The sequence below is a fragment of the Cotesia glomerata genome, linkage group LG3 (genome assembly GCF_020080835.1).
Source record: "Cotesia glomerata isolate CgM1 linkage group LG3, MPM_Cglom_v2.3, whole genome shotgun sequence".
Classification (NCBI taxonomy): Eukaryota; Metazoa; Arthropoda; class Insecta; order Hymenoptera; family Braconidae; genus Cotesia; species Cotesia glomerata.
This window is the reverse complement of record NC_058160.1, coordinates 4,610,348-4,632,179: the sequence shown is the minus strand read 5'-3', so window position 1 is coordinate 4,632,179 and position 21,832 is coordinate 4,610,348. Positions and strand designations below refer to the sequence as shown.

At 29.8% G+C, this 21,832-nt stretch overlaps 1 protein-coding gene across 3 annotated transcripts in view; it reads left to right on the top strand.

The window, feature by feature from the left end:
* LOC123260754 (small conductance calcium-activated potassium channel protein) overlaps positions 1-21,832 on the top strand; it is a 230,617-nt gene that overhangs the window by 85,733 nt on the left and 123,052 nt on the right. The window contains exon 1 of one of the 3 annotated variants that reach the window (XM_044722047.1): positions 17,799-18,295. The exons of the other annotated variants lie outside the window; for them this stretch is intronic. Coding sequence (XP_044577982.1) covers positions 18,293-18,295 — 3 coding nt within the window. The 5' untranslated portion in view covers positions 17,799-18,292. Of the gene's footprint in view, positions 1-17,798; positions 18,296-21,832 lie in introns of those variants that run through there. 3 annotated transcript variants of the gene reach the window in all.

The following is a 21,832-nucleotide window of genomic DNA, read 5'->3' as shown; positions in this document are numbered from 1 at the left end:
TTTAAAAGTTATTCCAAAAAAACCACTTTTGAAAAAAATTTTTTTTGTAGTTTTTTTGCGATTTCTTAAAATCTACCGGTCTGAATCGTTCCAAAGTATATTCAAAATCTAAGTTTGGTCAATCCCTTTCGAATGGCACCAACTGCGATCAAATCGGTCAAGTCGTTCAAAAGTTATGAGAGGTTTACATACATCCACACACACACACACACACACACACACACACACACACACACACACACACACACACACACACACACACACACACACACACACACACACACACACACACATACAGACGTACAGACACCATCGCGGGAATAGTCAGGGAAGCTTCCTAGGACCTCAAAACGTCGAGATTCGATGAAAACTCGATTTTCGTAAAACGGGGTGAAAACAATAACTTTCCGATTTTTGAAAATCTTCGATTTTCTTAGCGGGAAGTTAAAAATGAAAATTTGTGAAAGAATGCTATGATATTCGATCGATTATTTATCGTATATCTACTTCCAAGCAGAGCGATTTAAAAAAATTACAATTTGATAACGAGAAATATGATTTATAAGTTACCATTTTTCGTACAATAAAGATAGTGTGGTTTCTCTCAATGAGTGCTAGTAGAGAGTAACATATTGGAACGGTTTTTAAATATAAGGAATAATTAACAGTTATTTAAATGATGATTTATTAGATATAAAGTCATAACTAATAACTAGGGCCGAGAATTTCGTTTTTTTAAAAGAGGGAGACAGAAGATAGGCGTAGCCAAGCGTTCTGATTGGTCGTAATAAATAAATTGTTTTTTGTTTATCGCTATTAAGTGAAGACAGCAGCTTGAATAAAAAATAAAATTTAGATTGCTAATCCAATATGAAAATATAAAAAATATGTCAAAAAAAAAACAGGTTAGTTTGCAGATGTGAAGGTGCTTGTAAACAAATACAAGTCTATGCTGCTCAGATAAATAAAGAAGAGAATTTGAAACACCGTGTTGTAACTAAAATGTTTAATGAAATGAATAAAAGTGAACAGTGACAAGCTGACGATTTCGCTGGAGATCGCGTAAAGGAATTTCTCCCGGTCTCACTGGTAATTTTACTGGAGATCGCACTGACGGTCTTTTTAAAGGTCTCGCTGGAGGTCACGCTAGAAATCTTGCTGACGGTCTCGCTGGAGATCACGCTGATAGTTTTTCTAGAGGTCTCGCTGTCGGTATCACTGGAGATCGTTTTGCTGGGAGTTGTGCTAATGGTATAGCTGCCGGTCTCGCTGGTAATTTTGCTAGCGATCACAGTGACGGTTTCGCTCGAGATCACGCTGACGGTCTTTCTGGAGGTCTCGCTGGAGATCACGCTGATGGTCTCGCTGGAGGTCGTTTCACTAGAAGTTGTGTTAATGGGATTGCTGCCAGTCTCGCTGGTAATTTTGCTAGCGATCACGGTGATGGTATCGCTGGAGATTACGCTGACAGTCATTCTGAGAGTCCCGCTGGAGATCACGCTGACAATCTTTCTGGAGGTCTCGCTGGTGATTACGCTGACGGTTTTTCTGGGAGTCTCGCTGGAGATCACGCTGACGACCTCACTGGAGATCATGCTGACGATCATTCTGGAGGTCTCGCTGGAGATCACGCTGACGGTCTCTCTAGAGGTTTCGCTGGAGATCACGCTGACGATCTCGCTGGTGATCACGCTGACGATCTTTCTGGAGGTCTCGCTGGAAATCACGCTGACCTGGGAGTCTTGGAAGGTCTCGCTGGAGATCACGCTGACGGTCTCTCTAGAGGTTTCACAGGAGATCACGCTGACGATCTCGCTGAAGATCACGCTGACGATCTTTCTGGAGGTCTCGCTGGTGATTACGCTGACGGTTTTTCTGGGAGATCACGCTGACGATCTGGGAGTCTCGCTGGAGATCACCATCAGCGTGAATACCAGCGAGACCTCCAGAATGATCGTCAGCATGATCTCCAGCGAGATCGTCAGCGTGATCTCCAGCGAGACTCCCAGCAAACCGCCAGCCAAAATTACCAGCGAGACTGGCAGAGCGAGACCGGCAGCCATACCATTAGCACAACTCCCAGCAAAACATTTCTAGCGTGACCTCCAGCGAGACCTTTAAAGACCGTCAAACGCGATCTCCAGTGAAATCTGTCACTGTTCACTTTTATTCATTTCATTAAACATTTTAGTTGCAACACGGTGTTTCAAATAACAATACCTACAACCTACAAAGGAAAGGTATCAAAACGTAATCGAAATGAAGTTTTCTATTGACATTATCGCAGTATTTGAAAATCAGCGGATCAAAAGTTCCGTTAATTAATAGTTTGACCTGGTGCCGACGACAGCGCGTGAACGTGCAAACGAGATCTAACGAAACGATAATGTGGTGTATTATACATTGTATACTATGCAGTATTGAGCTCAACATTAACTAGCCTTGCCCTCCCCCTCCCCCCACAATAACAATAGTAGGGTGGTGTCATATGGAGGTAATGTTAAATGAAGAAATCTTTTATATCGGAGCGGTAGCAAACCCGCGATCCATTTCTATCTCCGTCTTATATTATGTCTATCTCTGCCTCAATTCACCCCTCACCTTCCTTCGTTTACCGAGTCTCCGGCGTGGAGGCGTAGACGTATTTTTAACGGGGAAAAAAATGTGACAAGAAGCAAATTGTCGCAGGCGAAAGTAGAGGTGAAGCATCAGATTGTTCGGAGGTGATTCAATTACCGCGACAAATGGGGGCTGAAAAATTACAAATTATGAAAATATAAAAAATTTTTAGGAGAAGAAATTGTATTTTATAGTTGATATTAATTAGTTTTTTACCGTGGTTTTTATAATTTTATTTTAGTGAAATTTGACATAATGTTAATAATTCCATTGCGGAAAAAAATACGTTGTTTAAAAGCATACTCGTAAAAAAATTTTCATATTCGGCCTAATGAGTACTTTAATTAACATGTTCTATTGAACAAAAGTTTGTTCAGCTATTGATTGAACTGAAAATTTATATTAGATACACTGATAGAACGATTTACTTGTATTAAAAAATATTTGTTGATAGTTAACAAATCATTTATTATAGAGACCACTTTTTAGTATTAAACAAATATTTCTTAGCATTTAAAATGATTTGTTTGTATTTAATAAATCTGATATTCATTTATTAAATATTAATAAATCTTTTTAAATACTAAGATATATTTATTATTAAGAACTAAAAAGTGGTCTCTAATAAATGATTTGTTAAATATTAACAAACATTTTTAACTATAAAAAAATCCTTCTATCAGTGTAAGCACCTTAGAAGGGTAAAAAATGATATTTATTTTGAAACAATTCAAAAAACTTAAACTGGAAAAAAAATTAATTTGATTAAAAAGAAAATTTCTTGAACCAAGAAATTGATTTTTAAGAATTTCATAGACTTAAATCAATATAGAAAATTCTTAAATCAAGTAATGTTCACTTAAATCAAGAAAAATTTCTCAATTCTAAATTTTTTATATTTGAACCAAGACAATGAAATTCTTAAAAATGATTTTCGAGGTTCAGGAATATTTTTTTTTAATCTAGTTAATTTCTTTTCTTATGTACGAAGACAATTCATCGATCATTTGACATCTGTCGGAGATTCCTAACATTACTTTTATTCAAAAAATCATAAATGGGCATATGTGACCATATCAGGTCTGTTATAGGCATATCAAATCACAACAAGACAAATATGAGCATATCAAAAAATTTTTGTCATACGGCTTAATTTTTCATTACAGTCATAAAAAAGAGAACTTTGTGTTGAGTACTTGATCATTACATTCCAAATTTTCAGATTTTACGCCAACTTTCTGACATTCGTAAAAACGTGGACCAATTTCACCCCAAAATTTTTTTATAGTCTAGTTTAGTATTTTCACACCTGCAATCCTCATTTTCACGTAGTTTACGGTCTAGGTTCATACTTTTATTTGTCTCGGTTTTACTATACCTTTTTGTTACAGCTGAAGGCTCAGAAATAAGTCTCTCGCTCGTTGCTTTCATTTACGACTGGCTTTAAAGCTGTGTCATTTTCTTCTATTTGTTATTGTCTATTTTATTTTATTTTAATTATTACTGCATCGTACTGTGTGGTATTATGAACTTCTACTATCATATAGTGTAATCCAAAAAATTTCGAAAGCAAACGGTTGAAAGATAAAATAAAAAAAAGTATTTAATTAAAGCAAAATTATAAAATCACAGTAGAAACTTTCGTCTTCATCAGAGATATTGCTGAGTATAAATTTAAATTAACCCGGAATTTTAAATTAAAATTAAAGTTATTCAATAATTCCGCGGATTAATTAAAAGGGAAAGATAACATAACATTTAATTACGAAGAAAAATATATAAATTATTTAACGAAAAAGTTTCATTCTGTAATTTTAATAAAAATCCAATCTTCTGAGGGTACTTTCTCGAGGAAATGTGTTATTATGATAATAAAATAAAATAAAAAGATCTCATCCAGGGAGTAAAGCATGAAAAGATGCATACCCACTGGAGCGTTTGTAAAAATGAATGCACATATTTCAAACTTGTTATAATATAACATCTCTCTAGTTTTCAACCAGCCATACTATCCCCTCAGTTCTACCAGAGAGTCTAGTCTGTTATATTGCGTAATTCTACACAAAATAAATTCATTCCCGCATCTGACAATGACACGTTATAAATATACTCTTCTTTACAGAGTAAAACAAGGATGACTGAAATCCTCCCTTTGTCTCAATCTAAAATGTTTATCTTCTAAATAATAGTATTAACATAATCTAAGCTTTTAAAACAGTAGCTCTACAGCTTTTGCTAGGCGATAGTTTTCTTTATATTAGACGGGAGAATATTTATTATTATTACGGATGCAGGAAAAAATTTTCGGTTAAAATGAACGTTGATAGTTACAGTTATTACCAAAAAAAATTTTATTTCCTAAAAAAGCAAGAATTTCATCTCATTCCAGAGGATTTTCTTTACAGCAAAAACCTTTTATTTAATAGAAATTACTTCACGCAAATACAATAGATATTTTCTTAGTGAAATTAAAGTTTTCTATGGATGAATTTTTGAAAATAGTTCACAATTTATTCAATTTTTAATGCAAGCTATTTTCTTCATCTGATTTTATTTCATACAAAGATATGAAAATTGAAGTTTGAGAAAAATGCAATATTTATTTAACAGCGGGGCTTACAGTTTTTTTCTCTCTCTCACTTAATTAGACAGATAGTAGTATTCTTGTTGCGTTTGTACAACAAACGGAAACTTTGTTCAAGAATGACTTTCAACAAACGAAGTTAAAACAAATAAAGAAAATGCTCTGTACTTAGCTAGATAATAGAATAATCGAGGTATCTTCTTTGTTTTACTTTTAGTCTTTTCGTGTCGGAGAAATTCTTGGAGAAAATTAACTATAAACCCAACTTCAAATAGAATTTGAAATTTACTTTTTGTACAGTGTATGTAAAATTATTATCGTTTTCTTCACAATAATAGTATATTAAAATATATGAATTGTATAGATAAATTATTAGAATTATTTTCGTAGAAGAATTTTTTAAGAAAAAAAATATCTTATAATTCAATTGACCTTGAAAAAATTCTTTGACATTTGATTATATATGGCCATTTCAGGCTGCAGATAAAGATAAAAATTAAATTTTTATCGTATTTTATCATTTTTATATATTTTCTAGAAACTGTGTCCATCAAATACTATGCCTTAAAAAAATACAACTAGTTAAGCAGTTGATTAAACTAAAAATCAAGTTTTCAGTTTTCAAAGATTTTTATTGATATCATGTCATATAAATATAATTAACATAGTTATTACAATATTTATGATTTCTGACCGTCGGTCTCTACTCACATTCAATATAAATAGTTTTTATTTATGTTTTATATATTTTATGAAAAATAACATACAAGATATTAATTATTTTTCGGAAAAAAGTTTATAAAAACCTAATTAGATTTATAAGCTAAAAATCAATGGATGTTTTTTTTTTTCGTTTTTCAAAGATTTTTATTGATATCATATAATTAACATAGTTATTACAATATTATTACAGTATTTATGATTTCTGACCGTTGGTCTCTACTCACATTCAATATATATAGTTTTTGTTTATGGTTTACATATTTTATGAAAAATAACATACAGGATATTTATTATTTTTAGGAACAAAGTTTATAAAAAACCTAATCAGATTTATAATTACAGTAGTTGTTGTTTCTTACATACTAAACTTAATACTAGGACTAGAGAGTTGCTAATTGATTACGGTCAATTAGCATTTGGTTAGGCATTTTGTACTTATGCCATGGATTTACATTCATATCACCGCATATATTGTTCATGAACTCATAATTTTTGACTGATTCATAAAAGTTCATAGTATGACGATAAATGATGTCTTTAATTAATGGCAAATCTGATTGCTTATGTAATTCTATGATAGATGTACGAGGCTTAGCATTTATAGCCATCCGTATTATTTTGTTTTGGATTTTCTGCAAGCGGTCAAAATTATATTCTTTAGTATTACTCCATATAGGTGTCGCGTATAGTAATATAGGTCTTATGCACATAGTGTATATAATTAACTTATTTCTTACAGATACTTTGCTGTTTCTATTGATTAATGAGTATAGCATAGAAATTGCTGCGTTAGCTTTTCTAATTACAGTCGATATATGTTTGTTAAATGTGAGTTTAGTGTCGAGTATAAGACCCAAATATTTCGCGTCATCAGTTACTTTGAGTTCTTGACCATTCCTTTTAAGGATTTCGGTGGGAAATCAATGGATGAGTTTTTAAAAAAATTGAAAAAACTCGCTTGTTAACTCTCTTGTAAGGAGACGATTCAGCTATCATGCGACCCCTGTTGAAGGTTTTCAACATTAATTTTGATCAAGACATATATGCACGGAAAGAAGAAAACTCGAAAAATTACAGTATAAAATGTAAAATCGGTCCCGTTGTAATCAAAACTAGAAAAATTATAGTTTGAAATAACATTTTTCTAAATTCAATTTTTTAATTTAATATTGAGAGCTTTCAATGTAAAGATTACATTCTACAATGTAATTCTTATAAAATCTGTAATAATTACAATCTGAAACTGTAATTTTTCCAGTTTTCATCACGAAGCGCCACGTTGCATTATATACTGTAATTTTTCGAGTTTTCTTTTTTCCGTGTGGAAATATATAGCTAATTTCTTTGTCAAAACATACCAAAAATTATGTATAGAAATATCAGAAAAATTTTTCACAGATATTTATTCTTACTATTAAACATAATTATTCAAAAAATTAATAATAAAAAATTCTTCCAAGAAAAATTATTATTGAAAAATTATCTGACAAGACATTAATGCAATAGATTTTATAAAACAAAAAAAGAAATATTGCGGTGTAGATAAACATTTTAAAACATTAACATCGTTCATTGTACGTCAATGATAAAAAGCTCATTCGAGATTGCAATTATCTCAAATTATGTTCCAAGTATATTTCTACTGCTAACAATAAAAATTATAGTTATACAACAAACATTATAAGCATCTCTTTCATCTTTACGACTCATATTTGCCTTGTCAGTATGCATCATTTTTCATTTACATTTTAAACATTAAAATTACCGTCCAAAAGATTAAAAAAAAAATTCCTCATCCTGGGAATAAATTTCATTTTTATTGCGCTTTATTATGTTAAACGACAAGACCGCTTTATCTTGACTTGTGATACAAGAGTAACTATTACCGTTACACCGATGAAGCAAACATTGACAGCGAGGATTATTGATATTGAGTGATTATTCAAATTAAGGAGCTTACAATCTGAGTAAAGACAACGTTTACACACTGCAGGCTTCTGATATGGGTATATCGATGGATTTAAATGATTAACACCAATCATTAGAAAAATGTTTGCAATAGAAAAAATTTATGTTGGACAGAAATTTCAAACTTTTCACTTAAACTAAAAATAAATATTATGCCTAGAAAAATATTTGTTTAGAAAAATTTATATTAGAAGTAAAATTTTTCACCGAAAAGTTTTTCAGTTCCATGCATGTTGAATACTTATTTCTTTCGTAACTTCAATTTTATGAATGTTAAATATTTATTTAAAATAGCACTGAAAAAATTTTAACCAAAAAAAAATATTTTTTTATTTCATTGAACTTTAAACAAAAGTTAATTTTATGTTGATTATTATTTTATTCATAACGGTCTATTTATTTTAGCTGTACAAAGGGCTTTTTAAAGTTATTATTCCGGTAAGCTTATAAAAGTATTCGATGAGCTTGAAGGGAGCGTTTTCATCGATTTCATTTAAATTTGGTATGTAAATGGCATCGTATATAGTTGTTTGTCAAACTAAATTATCATTCTGTTTACTGACGCTTTCAATATTTTAAAATAACTTTTATTTATTTTCGTTAAATTAAAATTTTTCAAGTGCACAAAATTTATTGCTGTGATTCACTATTTACTTTTTTATTATATCTATATTCAAAATTTAATATCTTTTCATTTCAAGCGAATATAATTGTGAATTCAATGCGTGAATTGAATTTATTTTTTTGATCCTCATTCTTGGTGGTAAAAAATCATCTGTACTCTGTATAGAAAAAAAAATTCATGCGAATTTTATTATTCAGCTATAGTTTGCTCACTACTAGCTCGATCGATCTTATAATTTAATCAAAACTGGACTTGATAAACCCTTTTAGTTGATTTAACCATTTGAATTGATTAGCTACTTGGAAGAAAATGTTCAGCAAAAAAAAAATAATGCGTTCTTGTCATGTGATTTTTGTAATGTAACAGGTTGAAACATTGAACTCATTTAAGATTAGATAACTCAGATAAACTAAATTTGTGAAAGGAATGAATAATAAAAATTATTATTAAAAAAAAAATGATTGAAAATTGTCTCTAAACTTTTATGGCATTTTTTTCACTTACTGAATTTTCCGTCAGAAATTTTTTTCAATTGTTTAATAAAATGGTGGGTTATATTATTTTCAAGAGTTTTCAAAACATGTTCAGCTGAAAAGTTTAAATTAATCATTTAAGTAATCATTTTTTTCTTTTACTGGTTCACAAAAATATTTTTTTCAAAAAAATTAAAAACTGTGAATTTGATCGTAATAGTATATTACATACCTAGGCCAGTAAAATAAGAAATGTCTCAGATCACATGAAATTGTCGGCCGAGGCGAAGCCGAGGTCGACAAACATGTGATCTGAGGCTTTCTTATTTACTGGCCGAGGTGTGTATACTATTTTTCTGTTCGACGTAGCCAGAAAGCGGCAACTTCGTTTAGCGCAGCGGCCCGAAAGTTGACGCTTTCTGGCCGGAGGACAGAAAATGTACTTTTCTTGCTCTCCTAGCCGAAAGTACGCTCTTCCTGGCAGCAATTTACTTCAGGAAGAGCAACTTTTATGGCCTGCTCTAACGCATGCGCGCTACGCATATTTTCTGGCTCGGCAGCACAGAACCTCGCTTTCTTTCGTATTTTTGTGGCGCGACCGACCTATACAGCGAGTTTCAACTGTATATATAACAGTCACAACATCGTTTGTATGTAACATGTCAGCGCATAAACTAAGCAAAAAATGTCAAAAAAATAAAAAAAATTTTTAACTAGATCATTGTTAATGAACTATTTAATAATAATACTGCACAAATAATTTATATAAAAAGTTTAAAAAATAAAACATAATAGTTGTGTGAATTTTATTTGCTTTTTTTTTATATTTTGATAGTTAGTAAAGCAATGTTTATAAAACGATCCATGTACTCTACAAACTTGTAATAATTTAATTTCAATCTTTCTTAGCCGTCGATTACTAATTAAAAACTCATTTTTAATCAACTTAAAAAAATAAATTCTGTAATTAGAATGAGTTTAAATATTTGTGACAAATTCTGTGCATGATATCACTCTTAATCAGAGCATTTGTTAGTAAAGTTTAAAATAACATTTTTTTCAATTTATTAACTTTTATTTTTTTTTTTTATACCCGCCCCGACCAGCAAAGCCTCGGCTTTGCAAAAGTCGGGCGGCGCCCCCCTCACGCCCGGCAAAACCTCGGCTTCGCCTCGGTTTTGCAAAACCCCTTCCACGGGGTTGCGTACTTTCGGCTGGAGAGCAAGAAAAATAGTATACAACCCATGACCAGAATGTTGGATACCCTGACGTATGTGATATGATGTCCTCGGCTACGCCTCGGCCATCATATCCCATACGCCAGGAAATCCAACTTTCTGGCCTTGGGTTGTAATATACTATTAAACTTTAATATTGAAAATTTTCAATTTTTTACTATCTTATGTTAAGAATCAAGTGATTACAATTTGAATTTTTTAACTTTTCAAATATTCCCAAAAATTGTAATAATTATACAACTATGTACTCACTATGTAGTAGATTAGTTTTCAATGCTCAATAAATATAAACTTTTTGACATTTATTAAATATTAAAGTAACTATCGAGCTCCACTTATTCGATAAATAATTTATAAGATAAAGATATAAGGAATGATCGCTTCATTGATATTGGATTTTAGGTCACAATATTCTGTGTTAATATCTTTCTAAAGGATTTCGTCTAACTATGATCTTTAGGTATAATAGTACAAAATTCGGTAATCAACATTTTTTAGTCGTTTCTCTAATATATCCCGGTGAAAAAAATTTTCTGATATGGCCTTATATGTTCATATACACGGAAAAAAAAATATTGTTAAAATAACTATCCAACTTATCTTCAAATGACGTTTTCTTAAAATAACAATCCGGTTTTCTGATTTAAGGATTCATTTGTTTTACTTAAGCATACAGAGAATAGCTCTTGTAAATATATGTAATTTCGTCAAAACAGACAAATGTTTTGTTAATTTAAGGCTATACAGAATAACTCTAAGAAAAATGAGTATACGACGCATAGTCAGAATAACGATACGTATTCTTATTCTGACGATATTTTTTTTTACGTGTATATGGACATGTAAGGCCATATCATAACACATCCGGCTTAACAAGTCCTAATATGACTTCATGTAATCATAGATCATTATATATGTCCATATAAAATATTTCAACAAAAAGTTGTATCGAAAATCTCTAACAGAGGGCGCATAGTCGCTGAATTATCTCTTTACAAGAGAGTTATGTTTAAAAAATTAAGTTACATAATTAAAAATCTTTTTTTTTACTTTCTTCAAGAAATATATCTGAAATTTATTTTTAGTCTAATCATCTATACAACATATTAATTGATATACACATTTCCAAAAAAATTGAAAGATTATAACAAATTGTTTTTTTATTTTCAAACATTAACCTATACAGCCATATCAAAAAATTGTTTCATAGGAAGTGTTGAATTTAATCTCCAATTTCACCTAAATTTGCAGCATAAATCGTTAATACTGATTAATAATTATGATTATGAGAAATCATTCATACGAGTAATATTAATGGTTGTTTCCCAAATAACAGTAATCAGAAATTATTGTCAATCTTGGTGAATAATTTAAGTGCTGCTACGCTGTTATGCGCCGGATGGTCATAAAAGGGTTCGATGACAAACACGGCCATAAAATTTTGACAAGCATTCTATTCAATACTCATGAATTATGATTCGTGCAAAATAAATCAATTAACTCATTATGTCAAGTTTAATTATGATTATTTTAATCCATCAGTACTGGAGGCCAATTGACGTTCCTGTCAAAGTCAAAACTTTCCAATTAAAATTTTTTCAAACCTTTCTTCTATAAGCAAACAATTTTTCAGTGACACAAAGTTTGTGAATTGAAGTGTCCTCTGTACAACTTGCCTTTTTTTACAAGTCAGTGCATTGTAACAAAAAAAAATAATAATAATAATACCAGAAATAAGAAACGATTTATGGTTTGTGATTTATGATGAATCTGTCAGATATTTTCTTTTATTTTGAATTTGTAAAAGAAAAGCACATCTACTTTGAGGAGTGAAATTGCTATTGAGAAAAAAGTCAACAGTTTCATCAAGTGCCACCGTTGCAATCAATCAATCAATCACCTTCGTTGCGTTGATCAAAATTTATGTCTCCTCGGAATTGGAATATAACCGTCCTTGCTCCTCAGCAGTACTCCTACCCAGAATTCAGGAGATTTATCATTAAACATTGAACATTGAGCTGTTGAAGCAAACATCAAACTTGGTTCATGCCACTGAGAGTTAGTTCTGTGTCGATTATTGAATTCTGGTAGTCGCAACAATACACGCAAGATGCAACAGTTGAGTGCTGAGACTTTGAATCATCACTATTAATAGCTGTACTATTACACAGCTTATATTGATTGCTAATTATCCCTCACTAATAATTAACTATTTAATCCAATTTACGAATAATATCATTAGTATTGGGTATCATCTTCAATAAACAGCGGCTGATAGTTTGATTTATTTAGTTGGTTGTTAGTTTAATTGTCAGGTACAAATAATTATAATTTGCAGAAATTGCTATCTCTCGGCTGAAAAGCTGATTTTGGCAGTTGTTCAAGTACTCTGAGTCTAAAAAAAAATAAATATTACTGAGGGTTAGTGTTAAATTTTTCAATTAAGGTTTTGGAAATCTTAAGACAAAACGTTTTTTTCGTTAATTTAAGTGGGTGAAAACGTGATCGATGGATTACTTTTTCTCAAGTCACGAAACGTTACGTGGAAGAATGTATTTACCGAAAATTACTGAGCCGTTAGCATCGAGCCAATTGTAAATACTTGGAAAATAAAGTTATTTTAACTAATTGTTTATGATTAATCTGAAGGTATTATTATTTTAATTATAAGAAATGATTTTTAGAGATTTTAGTTTCAAATTTCTTATTTGTTTGCAATAATAATAATTTATTGAATGTTTCTGGAGTACACAGAACTAGTGAAAAACGTACACATTGTACGTAATAAGTACTTTTTATGAAATAGATGATAGCATAGTTTCGGTTCTCAGATCTTAAATTTTTATTTTCAACACAATAGTTTTTATAAAATTGGATGATGATCATTTTTTAAATAAAAATTATGAAGGAATTAATTCGTTTTAGGATCAATTACAACAAAATTTTATGGTCAATTATAAAATTTGTTAAAAGAACTTTAAAAATTATTTTAGTTACCGACAAACGGTATATCCATGCAATGACGTCCTAAGATTATAATAATTCCCGGGAAAAAATTTTCTGATGTTACTCTATATGCGCATCTATAATTTTTCGATGTGACCATATATGTCCAGACATGGAAATAGGCTATATATGATCTGATATGTGTGCATATAATTTTTAGACTTAAGCATATCAGGCCACACAGTAAAAAATTTTTCGTCATTGTGTAGAGTGTTAAAATTTGTGTGCTGAATATTACACTCTAGTGTGTAGAATTTAACATTCTAGTGTGTTTAATCATTAAATCAACACATTAGAATGTTAAATTCTACACACTAGAGTGTAATATTCAACACACAAATTTTAACACTTTACACAATGACGAAAAATTTTTTACTGTGCATATGAAAAAAATTTCTCGCAGTTTTCTGATGAATTTAAAGTAGTTTGATCGCGACAGTCGGAGCAAAAATTTTATGCTGAAATATACAAGCTATCATTACTTGTAATTTATAAACCCAAAACTTTTTGTTGTTTCTGTACTTTACCTATTTTAATAATTTTTCAGTTGGATTCAAGTTGATAAAATTCTGCAAAATGAATTTAAAGATTTTTCTTATAAATTAAATTAATTTCTATCAGTGTAATTTATATATTATAATATTATTTGTAAATTATAAGTTACTATTAAAAATTTTCTAATTTTTAGGAAATTAAGGTCCTACTACCGTTACCACAAGAGTCAAATCCCAAAACCTAACCTTATTTAATTAACGTTGTAGATTTCCCTATACTAAATCGCGTTGGAGAAAGAGAGACAGAGATAAATTTTGAATGTTTTTTATTAACAAATATTCTCATATTTTCGGAAACCATACTGTTTGTTATTAAATATGTTCTAGAAGTTATTTTCTCTCGTTGTCTTAATTTTTATAAGAATCTGAACGTCCAGTTTTGTGAAATAAAATAAAGTCTGTGATTTTCCATAAGGATCAATGGTAAAGTCAAAAATATGTAAGTATCAATATCTTTTTTCAGTTCTCGGTAGGCCTCCAAAAATTTCAGTGGTTAATTAATATATTATTATGTACCTATATGCCAAGTTTCATCAAATTCTGAACATCAATTCTAAAACCGGTAGTACTACCTTAAGAAAAATTTGGTATTACTCTATTTAGAAAAAAAATTCAAGGATTAAATTATTAAGCTTTGAAATTTATCTTTTCTTTATATTTATGAAATCAGTTCTTATCATTTTTACGCTTTCGAATGAAGATATCGTGCAAAAAAGTAGAAAAAAATGTAATACTATATAGAAAACGAGTATCTTCTTTAAAATGTACATGAGGACAACCGAAGAATTCTTAAGTAACACAGAAACATTTGCACGTGAAATCCAAACCTGGCACTGATTCGATTGCCGGAATAAAAACGATGGTAAAATCGTGCAACGATTACATTTTACGCGATCGTCTTTCTTCTAGACATAAGATATTTTAGTATAGATTGTAGGTACTAGACGATGTACTACCACCAATATTATTACTACTTTATTTCATTCATTTTTTTATCAACATAAACACGGAAACTTTGTGATGACGTTACTTTTAACTTTTATATATTCATTTCACTTCTAAAGCCTTTTTTGCTAGCTCTTTAAACAACAGCCGCACGAAAGCACTTGCCTGTTTACTCACGCAAATTTCCGGTCTCCAATTAAAAAGATCCTCAGCGACCAACCACTTTCACGGTTTAATATTACACTTTAATCATTTGAAGTACTTACGATCTCTTAATTTGTAATTTATTCTCCATTTGATTAGTCAAAAATTTTATTTCAAATTTTACATAAAAATTATTTTGCTTTTTTCATTTAAACTACAAAAATTTATTTAAAAATTTTTGTCTACATTATTTATTAAATATTTAACTTCCCGTTAAGAAAATCTCAGATTTTCAAAAATCGGGAAGTTATTGGTTTTACCCCGTTTTACAAAAATCCAGTTTTCATCAGATCTCGACGTTTGAAGGCCACAGGAAGGTTCCCTGACTATCCCCGCGAGGGTGTCACTATGTCTGTATGTGTGTGTGTGTGAGTGTGTGTGTGTGTGTGTGTGTGTGTGTGTGTGTGTGTGTGTGTGTGTGTGTGTGTGTGTGTGTGTGTGTGTGTGTATGTAAACCTCTCATAACTTTTGAATGGCTTGACCGATTCGATCGCGGTTGGCGCCATTCGAAAGGGCTTGTCCAAACTTAGATTTTGGATATAATTTGGACCGATTCAGACTAACAGATTTCGAGAAATCTAAAAAAAACTGTAAAAAAAAATTTTTTCAAAAGTGGTTTTTTTGGGTTAACTTTGGGACGGCTTTATCGATCAACTTCAAAAACTAATCAGCTCTTAACCTTGAAAAACCACGTCGATCGCCGCTAATCCGGTCAAAATCGATTGATTCATTCGAGAGATATCGTGCAGGAAAGAAAACCCAAAAAAGTGTTTTTTCGGAATTACTCCGAAATTTCTAGTTTGATCCATTTAAACTTAAAGATTTTTTAAAAGGCTTAAAAACTGCGTCGAATGCCGCCAACCGCGTAAAAATCGGTTCATTCATTCAAAAGTTATTGTGGTTTGAAAACTCAAAAAATAGTGTTTTATCAAACTTTTATTAGACTTCTGAGCTTGAATAGCTCAAAAGCATAGAAATGTTATCTGTTTGAGCTCGGAGAGCTCAAAACAACACATAAACTGTATTTTTGAGCTCGAAGAGCGCTCAAAAACAGCATAAGTGCAATTTTAAGCATCCAGGTATGAAATTAGCGGGAAGTTGCAGGGATGGTCTTCAGGGTCAACCGTTTTCCTAATTTTTTTTTATCGCTAACTTCTGTTTAAAAATTTTTTAACTCGTTGAGGACACACGTCGAAAAAATTACGTTGAGGATACACGAGGTCCAGTAGACCCCACTCAGCAAAACAGTTCTAATTCATTTCCTATCTGATGTATTGACTTACAATTGGCACCAAACTTTAATATAACATTCCCTCTAAATATCTACTAGCTATTTTTAATTTCTAATAATTTAAAAATACTAAAAAATCGTTTAGAAAAAAAAACTAAACTTTTTGTTAAAAAAAAGTCGCAGAAATTTTGATTTTTACGATATTGAAAAAAAACCGACGCCATTTTATTCGAAAAACAATATATTTTAAAGAAAAAAATCAATATTTAATGAAGTTTGAACTAAATATATTTATTCTGAAGTTTGAAGTTACAAATTTCGGTCAGTCGCTTAAAATGAGGCTAACAGCATGGAGACCTTTGTGACGTCTCACAACTTATTGCGTAGATTTCAACCGATAACAACTTGCACACTAAGACTCATTTATAAATCTCCTAAATTTAAAATTGCCTCAAAGTTCGCCTGGGGTCCACTGGACCCCATGTGTCCTCAACAGGTTAAAAATGCCAATAACTTTTCATTCGACATTTATTTAAATAATAAAAAATAAACTTTAAAAAAACCAACAGCAAATCGAAGAAAAAAAGCAGTGTATAAAAAAAGATTGCTCGGGTTCAATTATATGTTTCATTGTAGACAAAAAAGGCAAAAAAATTATAAAAAAAGAAACAAAAATAGGTAAATTCTAAAGAATAAGCAGGAAATTGAGCGTATGTAGTATCGATTTGTACTCAATGCATCGATTAGTCATCCACGCGCGTCATCGTAGTGGTCATGGTCCCCACATGGTCAGACTTTAGCTTAGGGCTTAGGGCGCCTGTTCCGAGATCGAAGTTTATATAAAAACCAATCAGTTATTTACTGCTTGATACAATGTGAAAATTTGTTGAAGTTTCTTTATTTATCTTATTTCTTATCATTTGTCAATTTTATTATTATTTTTTTTTATTAATAAAAAATTTAAAAAGCCTACAAAAAATAATTCTATTAAATGTAAAATTGCAAATTAAAAAAAAAATGTTAACATAGTGAATAATTTTATGCGTGAAAATCACAAAATTACAAGAAACAGTTTCTATTATTTACAACTTAAATTACAGTACAGCAGGCTTAATAATTACAGCAAAGACATTGTAGTAGTCCATATTAATAAAAATCAATAAAATTATAGTGTACCAACTATAATTACAGCATGGCCGCTATCTGCTATTTTCACTATACTTATTTTCATATTAATATAAAAAAAAAAGTAGTACAAAAAATAAAATAAAACTTAATATGAATTTTTATTGTTAACAACACAAATAAAAGGCAAACAATAAAAAACCTTCCACTAAACGAGCATATTAATAAAAGCCTTAGTATTTAAAAAAAAAAAAAAATATTTTTCAGTAATATTATTACACAAAGATCTGTAAAAAATAAAGTAATAAACCGAGGAGAACATAATGTGGCAGCGAAAAAAATTGTTGTGTAGAGTGTGAGAAAGTGTATAAGCCAGCAAAAGGGTTAAGAAATAAAAAGGGGCTCGAGGGAGGTTCGTCTCCTAGTTTTATTCAGAGAGAGGGGTACTTAGAGGGTGGGCAAGTGTGTACAGTAGTCTAGTAGAAGGGAAAGGAAGAACTAGTCACCGCCAGCGCAGTCCTGTCGGGAGCGTCGATGCTCGCGGACGCTCTATTCCGTCTCCAGTATTTTTATTAACAATTAATTATTAATAATTCATATTTATTCATTATTTATCTAGTAAAGTGATACGACTCATGATTGTGCGGGTGAATTATTAAAATGTGAACTTTTTTCCTGTTTATAAGCTCCGATAATAATGTGGAAATTAAATTTCAAGTACAAACTGACTAAATGGAAAAAATGATTTTTTTAATAAGATAAAATGTATCGCTTGTTGTTTTTGTTTATTTTTTTTTTTATTTATGATGTGGATTAATTAATTAATTAAAATGAAAATGAATAAAATAACGAGGCACGAGGTACCATCGGAGAGTTGTGCCTCGAAAAAATTTCACTTGACGACTGTTAAAAGCCTTCAAGTAGACAATATAGTGTGCAAAATATGTTTGCTTACGAGTAATAATTGTTCTTCCGATTCGCGAGAATCTAAAGTGTTATGGTATTTTTATTTTTATAATATAAATCATTAAATAATTAATAATAGTGATTGATTTTTATTTTCTTTTTGTTTGTAGTTAATACACATGATATATTATTACATTTGAGGAGTAATTATAATTAATTATTATTAGATCTCAAATATGTTGCAAAAAGTGATGAGTGAATTTTACAAAGTGAATTGGACAGTGTTAATTTTGATAAATCTCTAAACAAATTCAATTACATTGGATGTTACACAATTCGCTAATCCACATATTTAATAATAAAACAGACGTTAATTTTGTCGAGTAGTGTAAACTAATAAAACAAACGATCGGTCTAGTCTGTCCCACGAGATTCTAACGGACGTATATTCATTTAAGCCCAACCGTCGGACGTGATTTCGATGCAAATACCTCCATTTCTACTCAACTCATACTAGCAATCCTAGAACGGATCTTTCTGTCACTTCCCAGGATTTATTTTTATCTTATTTTATTTATTTTACTCAAATTTAGCTTTCATCGGGTCGCTATTTGTTTATTATTTATATTCATAATATTATTGAGGTCTATATTTGTCCTTTATATTTATAATGAACTTCGTTCGCAGAATAATAATACTCTTAGGGTAAAATGTTTGCTGATGTAAAGAATTCGCGGAAAAAAATATTTAATAGTCTAAAAAATTTTTATTGCAATGTAAAAATTAATAGTGAATTTTTGACAATAAGAATTTACTTTTTTACTTGAGGCTCTATAGAAAAAAAAAAAAAAAAAAAAAAAAAAATATGTTAGGAATGGGATGCGAACCCGCGTCCTCGAATCTCAAATAAAAAAAAACTATCATAGACTACAAGAGTCAAGAAATAAAATTTTATAAGTAAAAAAATAAAATACAATATATATTATTCCCTCTTAAATTAAGAGTTTTTTTTTTTTGGCTAATAAAATTTATCGATAGTTGATTTATTAACTACAAATTAACATTCAATTACTAAATAAAAATGTTAAACCATTTCTAATTAAAAAGCGATTAAATTAATGGTATCATTGTCAATCTAGATCGGTAATTAAACTCAATATTTTTTGTTGTTTTAACATGAAAACTAACCAAACTGTGTATATTGAAATAACAGAATCGTTCTGTGGGCTTTACACCAATTTTTTTTAATTTAAATAACGAATATTGCAATATTGAAACCTTTCTCGATAGAAAATTAAATTCTGATTCGGGATAAAAATTGGTTTTCACATAACAAAAAAAAAATATTTAGATTTTTATATGTACAGAAAAAAAGTATTGTTTGAACGAATATCAAAATTAAGAACCAAGATTTCAATTCTCGTATGAATATTATGTGCATAACTTTTAATTGCATCTTATATGAAGCGAATTAAGTATGCTTTTAAACAAATTCTAAACATCAATGCTATACCCAAAACAACAAAGATACAATTCGATGTATTGATTTCTGTCAACGACTGAAACAACTCGTGTGTACTGTAGTGTGCTATGATAGGTAATAGTTTCGAGTATGCCAATGGACTTGCCATTAAAGCTGCCTTGAGGGACTCTAGCTTAGATCTTATTGACGCGATTGAGCTTAACAAAGTTGCAAATGAAACTAGAAATTAAATTTAATTACACAAAACATTGAAATTTCTGAAATTCGAGAGAAAAAAAATTTCCCTAAAAGATTTCACCGTGAAATATTTTATAAATTAATTAATGCGACTATATAAAGCGCGCGTGGTTTTAGCAGATTAATTTTTTGAATTTTTTCAGACTAAGTGGATTGAATAATAAAAGTGCGAAGTTATGTTAATTCTAAAAGATGGAACGATGTGGCGAGCTCCTAAATTGACAGTACTTTTCCCCCGTACATTTTAAGTCTTTGTAATTAACTTAACAATTGACGCTCTGAAATATTTTATTTCATTTTTAAATTTCTACTGAATAGAAAATTAAAATCCTCCGCAATACCTTGAAATTATAATTATTTATTGAAATGTTGAATAATTCATTATTATGCAATTAGTGAATAATTATCTCATTACACAACATTAACAATCATTTCCATCGATGTAAAATTATTGGAAATACGTATTGATTATTATTATTATTTACAACACCCACATTAAATTGTATAAAAACAATATAAAGCTTGCGGATTTAACGATTCGATGAATTACAAACAATAATAATTGCGGCACAGTTTTATAAAATTTCATATAATTAAATAATCGATGAATAATTTGAATATTATTAAACCGTGTCGACGGAGTAGGTATTTCAATTAAACAATACTCGACTTATTAATCATGACACTTCACATACCTTATTGGAAATTTAGTCCGTCCATGCTATTAATTCTTATTGCACTGTTGACTGTAGATTGTGCTGTACTCTGATGTATTATATATATTATTTTCTTTGTTATGTAATTTACAAAGCTAGAATTATTAATCTTCTGTCTGTCAAACGCAAATGCTTGCTGAAATTAATTAAGTTCGTGAAAAATTGATTTGATTTTTTGCGATTGGAATTTCATTATTAATTAATAGTTATCTCAATAATTTAAATAGCATCAATTTTCTCGAGTTTTTTTTTTTTTAATAATAAATTAAGTTTCCAGAAAATTGATTTTTTGACTTATAAATTGCCTTTTTTATATGTATAACATTTTATTTAATTTTAGAAATTTTTACAGTCATTATTTTCGAATTTAAAAAAAATTTTGTAGTATATTTTATCTGTTAAAATTTTTTTTTCTTCGTATTATTAGTTCTCTTTCAATTCTTTACCAAAATAAAAAATTCTATAAAATATCATTTTAAAGCTTATGTTTTTTCTAGCGATGAAAAATTTGCAAACAATAAAAAAAAATTTTTTCGTCAAAAGAAATTAATTAAAAAAAAATTTCAAAATACCACACCGCCATCTGTTGGCAAAACATTTAAGTATGTCATTTAATGGATGAAGCTGTCGGCTTTGAGTATATTAGCGCAACGAGCGAAGCGTGTAAGTCAACACACGACTGTCAGAAGTCTTATCCGCCGAGTTTATACATAAATAAATGTAATTAACATAATATGTATGCACAACATTTAAATTTTGTCACTTTTTTTCTACAGAATTATAGAAACAAATTTATGTTAATATTTTGAAATGAAAGAAATTAACTAATAGTTAAAAATTGAATTTTGAATTTAATTTATGAAAATATAAAGTTTTAATATTATTCAGATTATTATTCAGATAAAAAATTTTGAAAGCAAATAATTTTAATTTTTGTCGAAAATATTATATTAATTAATTGAAAAATGTTTAAGTCTAAATAATGATAATTTATTCATAGAGAATTTTGAAACTTGAATTCCAATTTCAAACCCTTGAAAATTTTTAACCAAAGTTAAATAATTATCCATGCGGTACATTTTTGCAGGTGTGCATTTGTTCATTTTTTTTTTTTTTTTTTTATTGAATTCAATACTTACAGTAGCGCTCAAAAGTATTTTAACAACATTATGCGTTAATTTTTTTCAAAAATGTC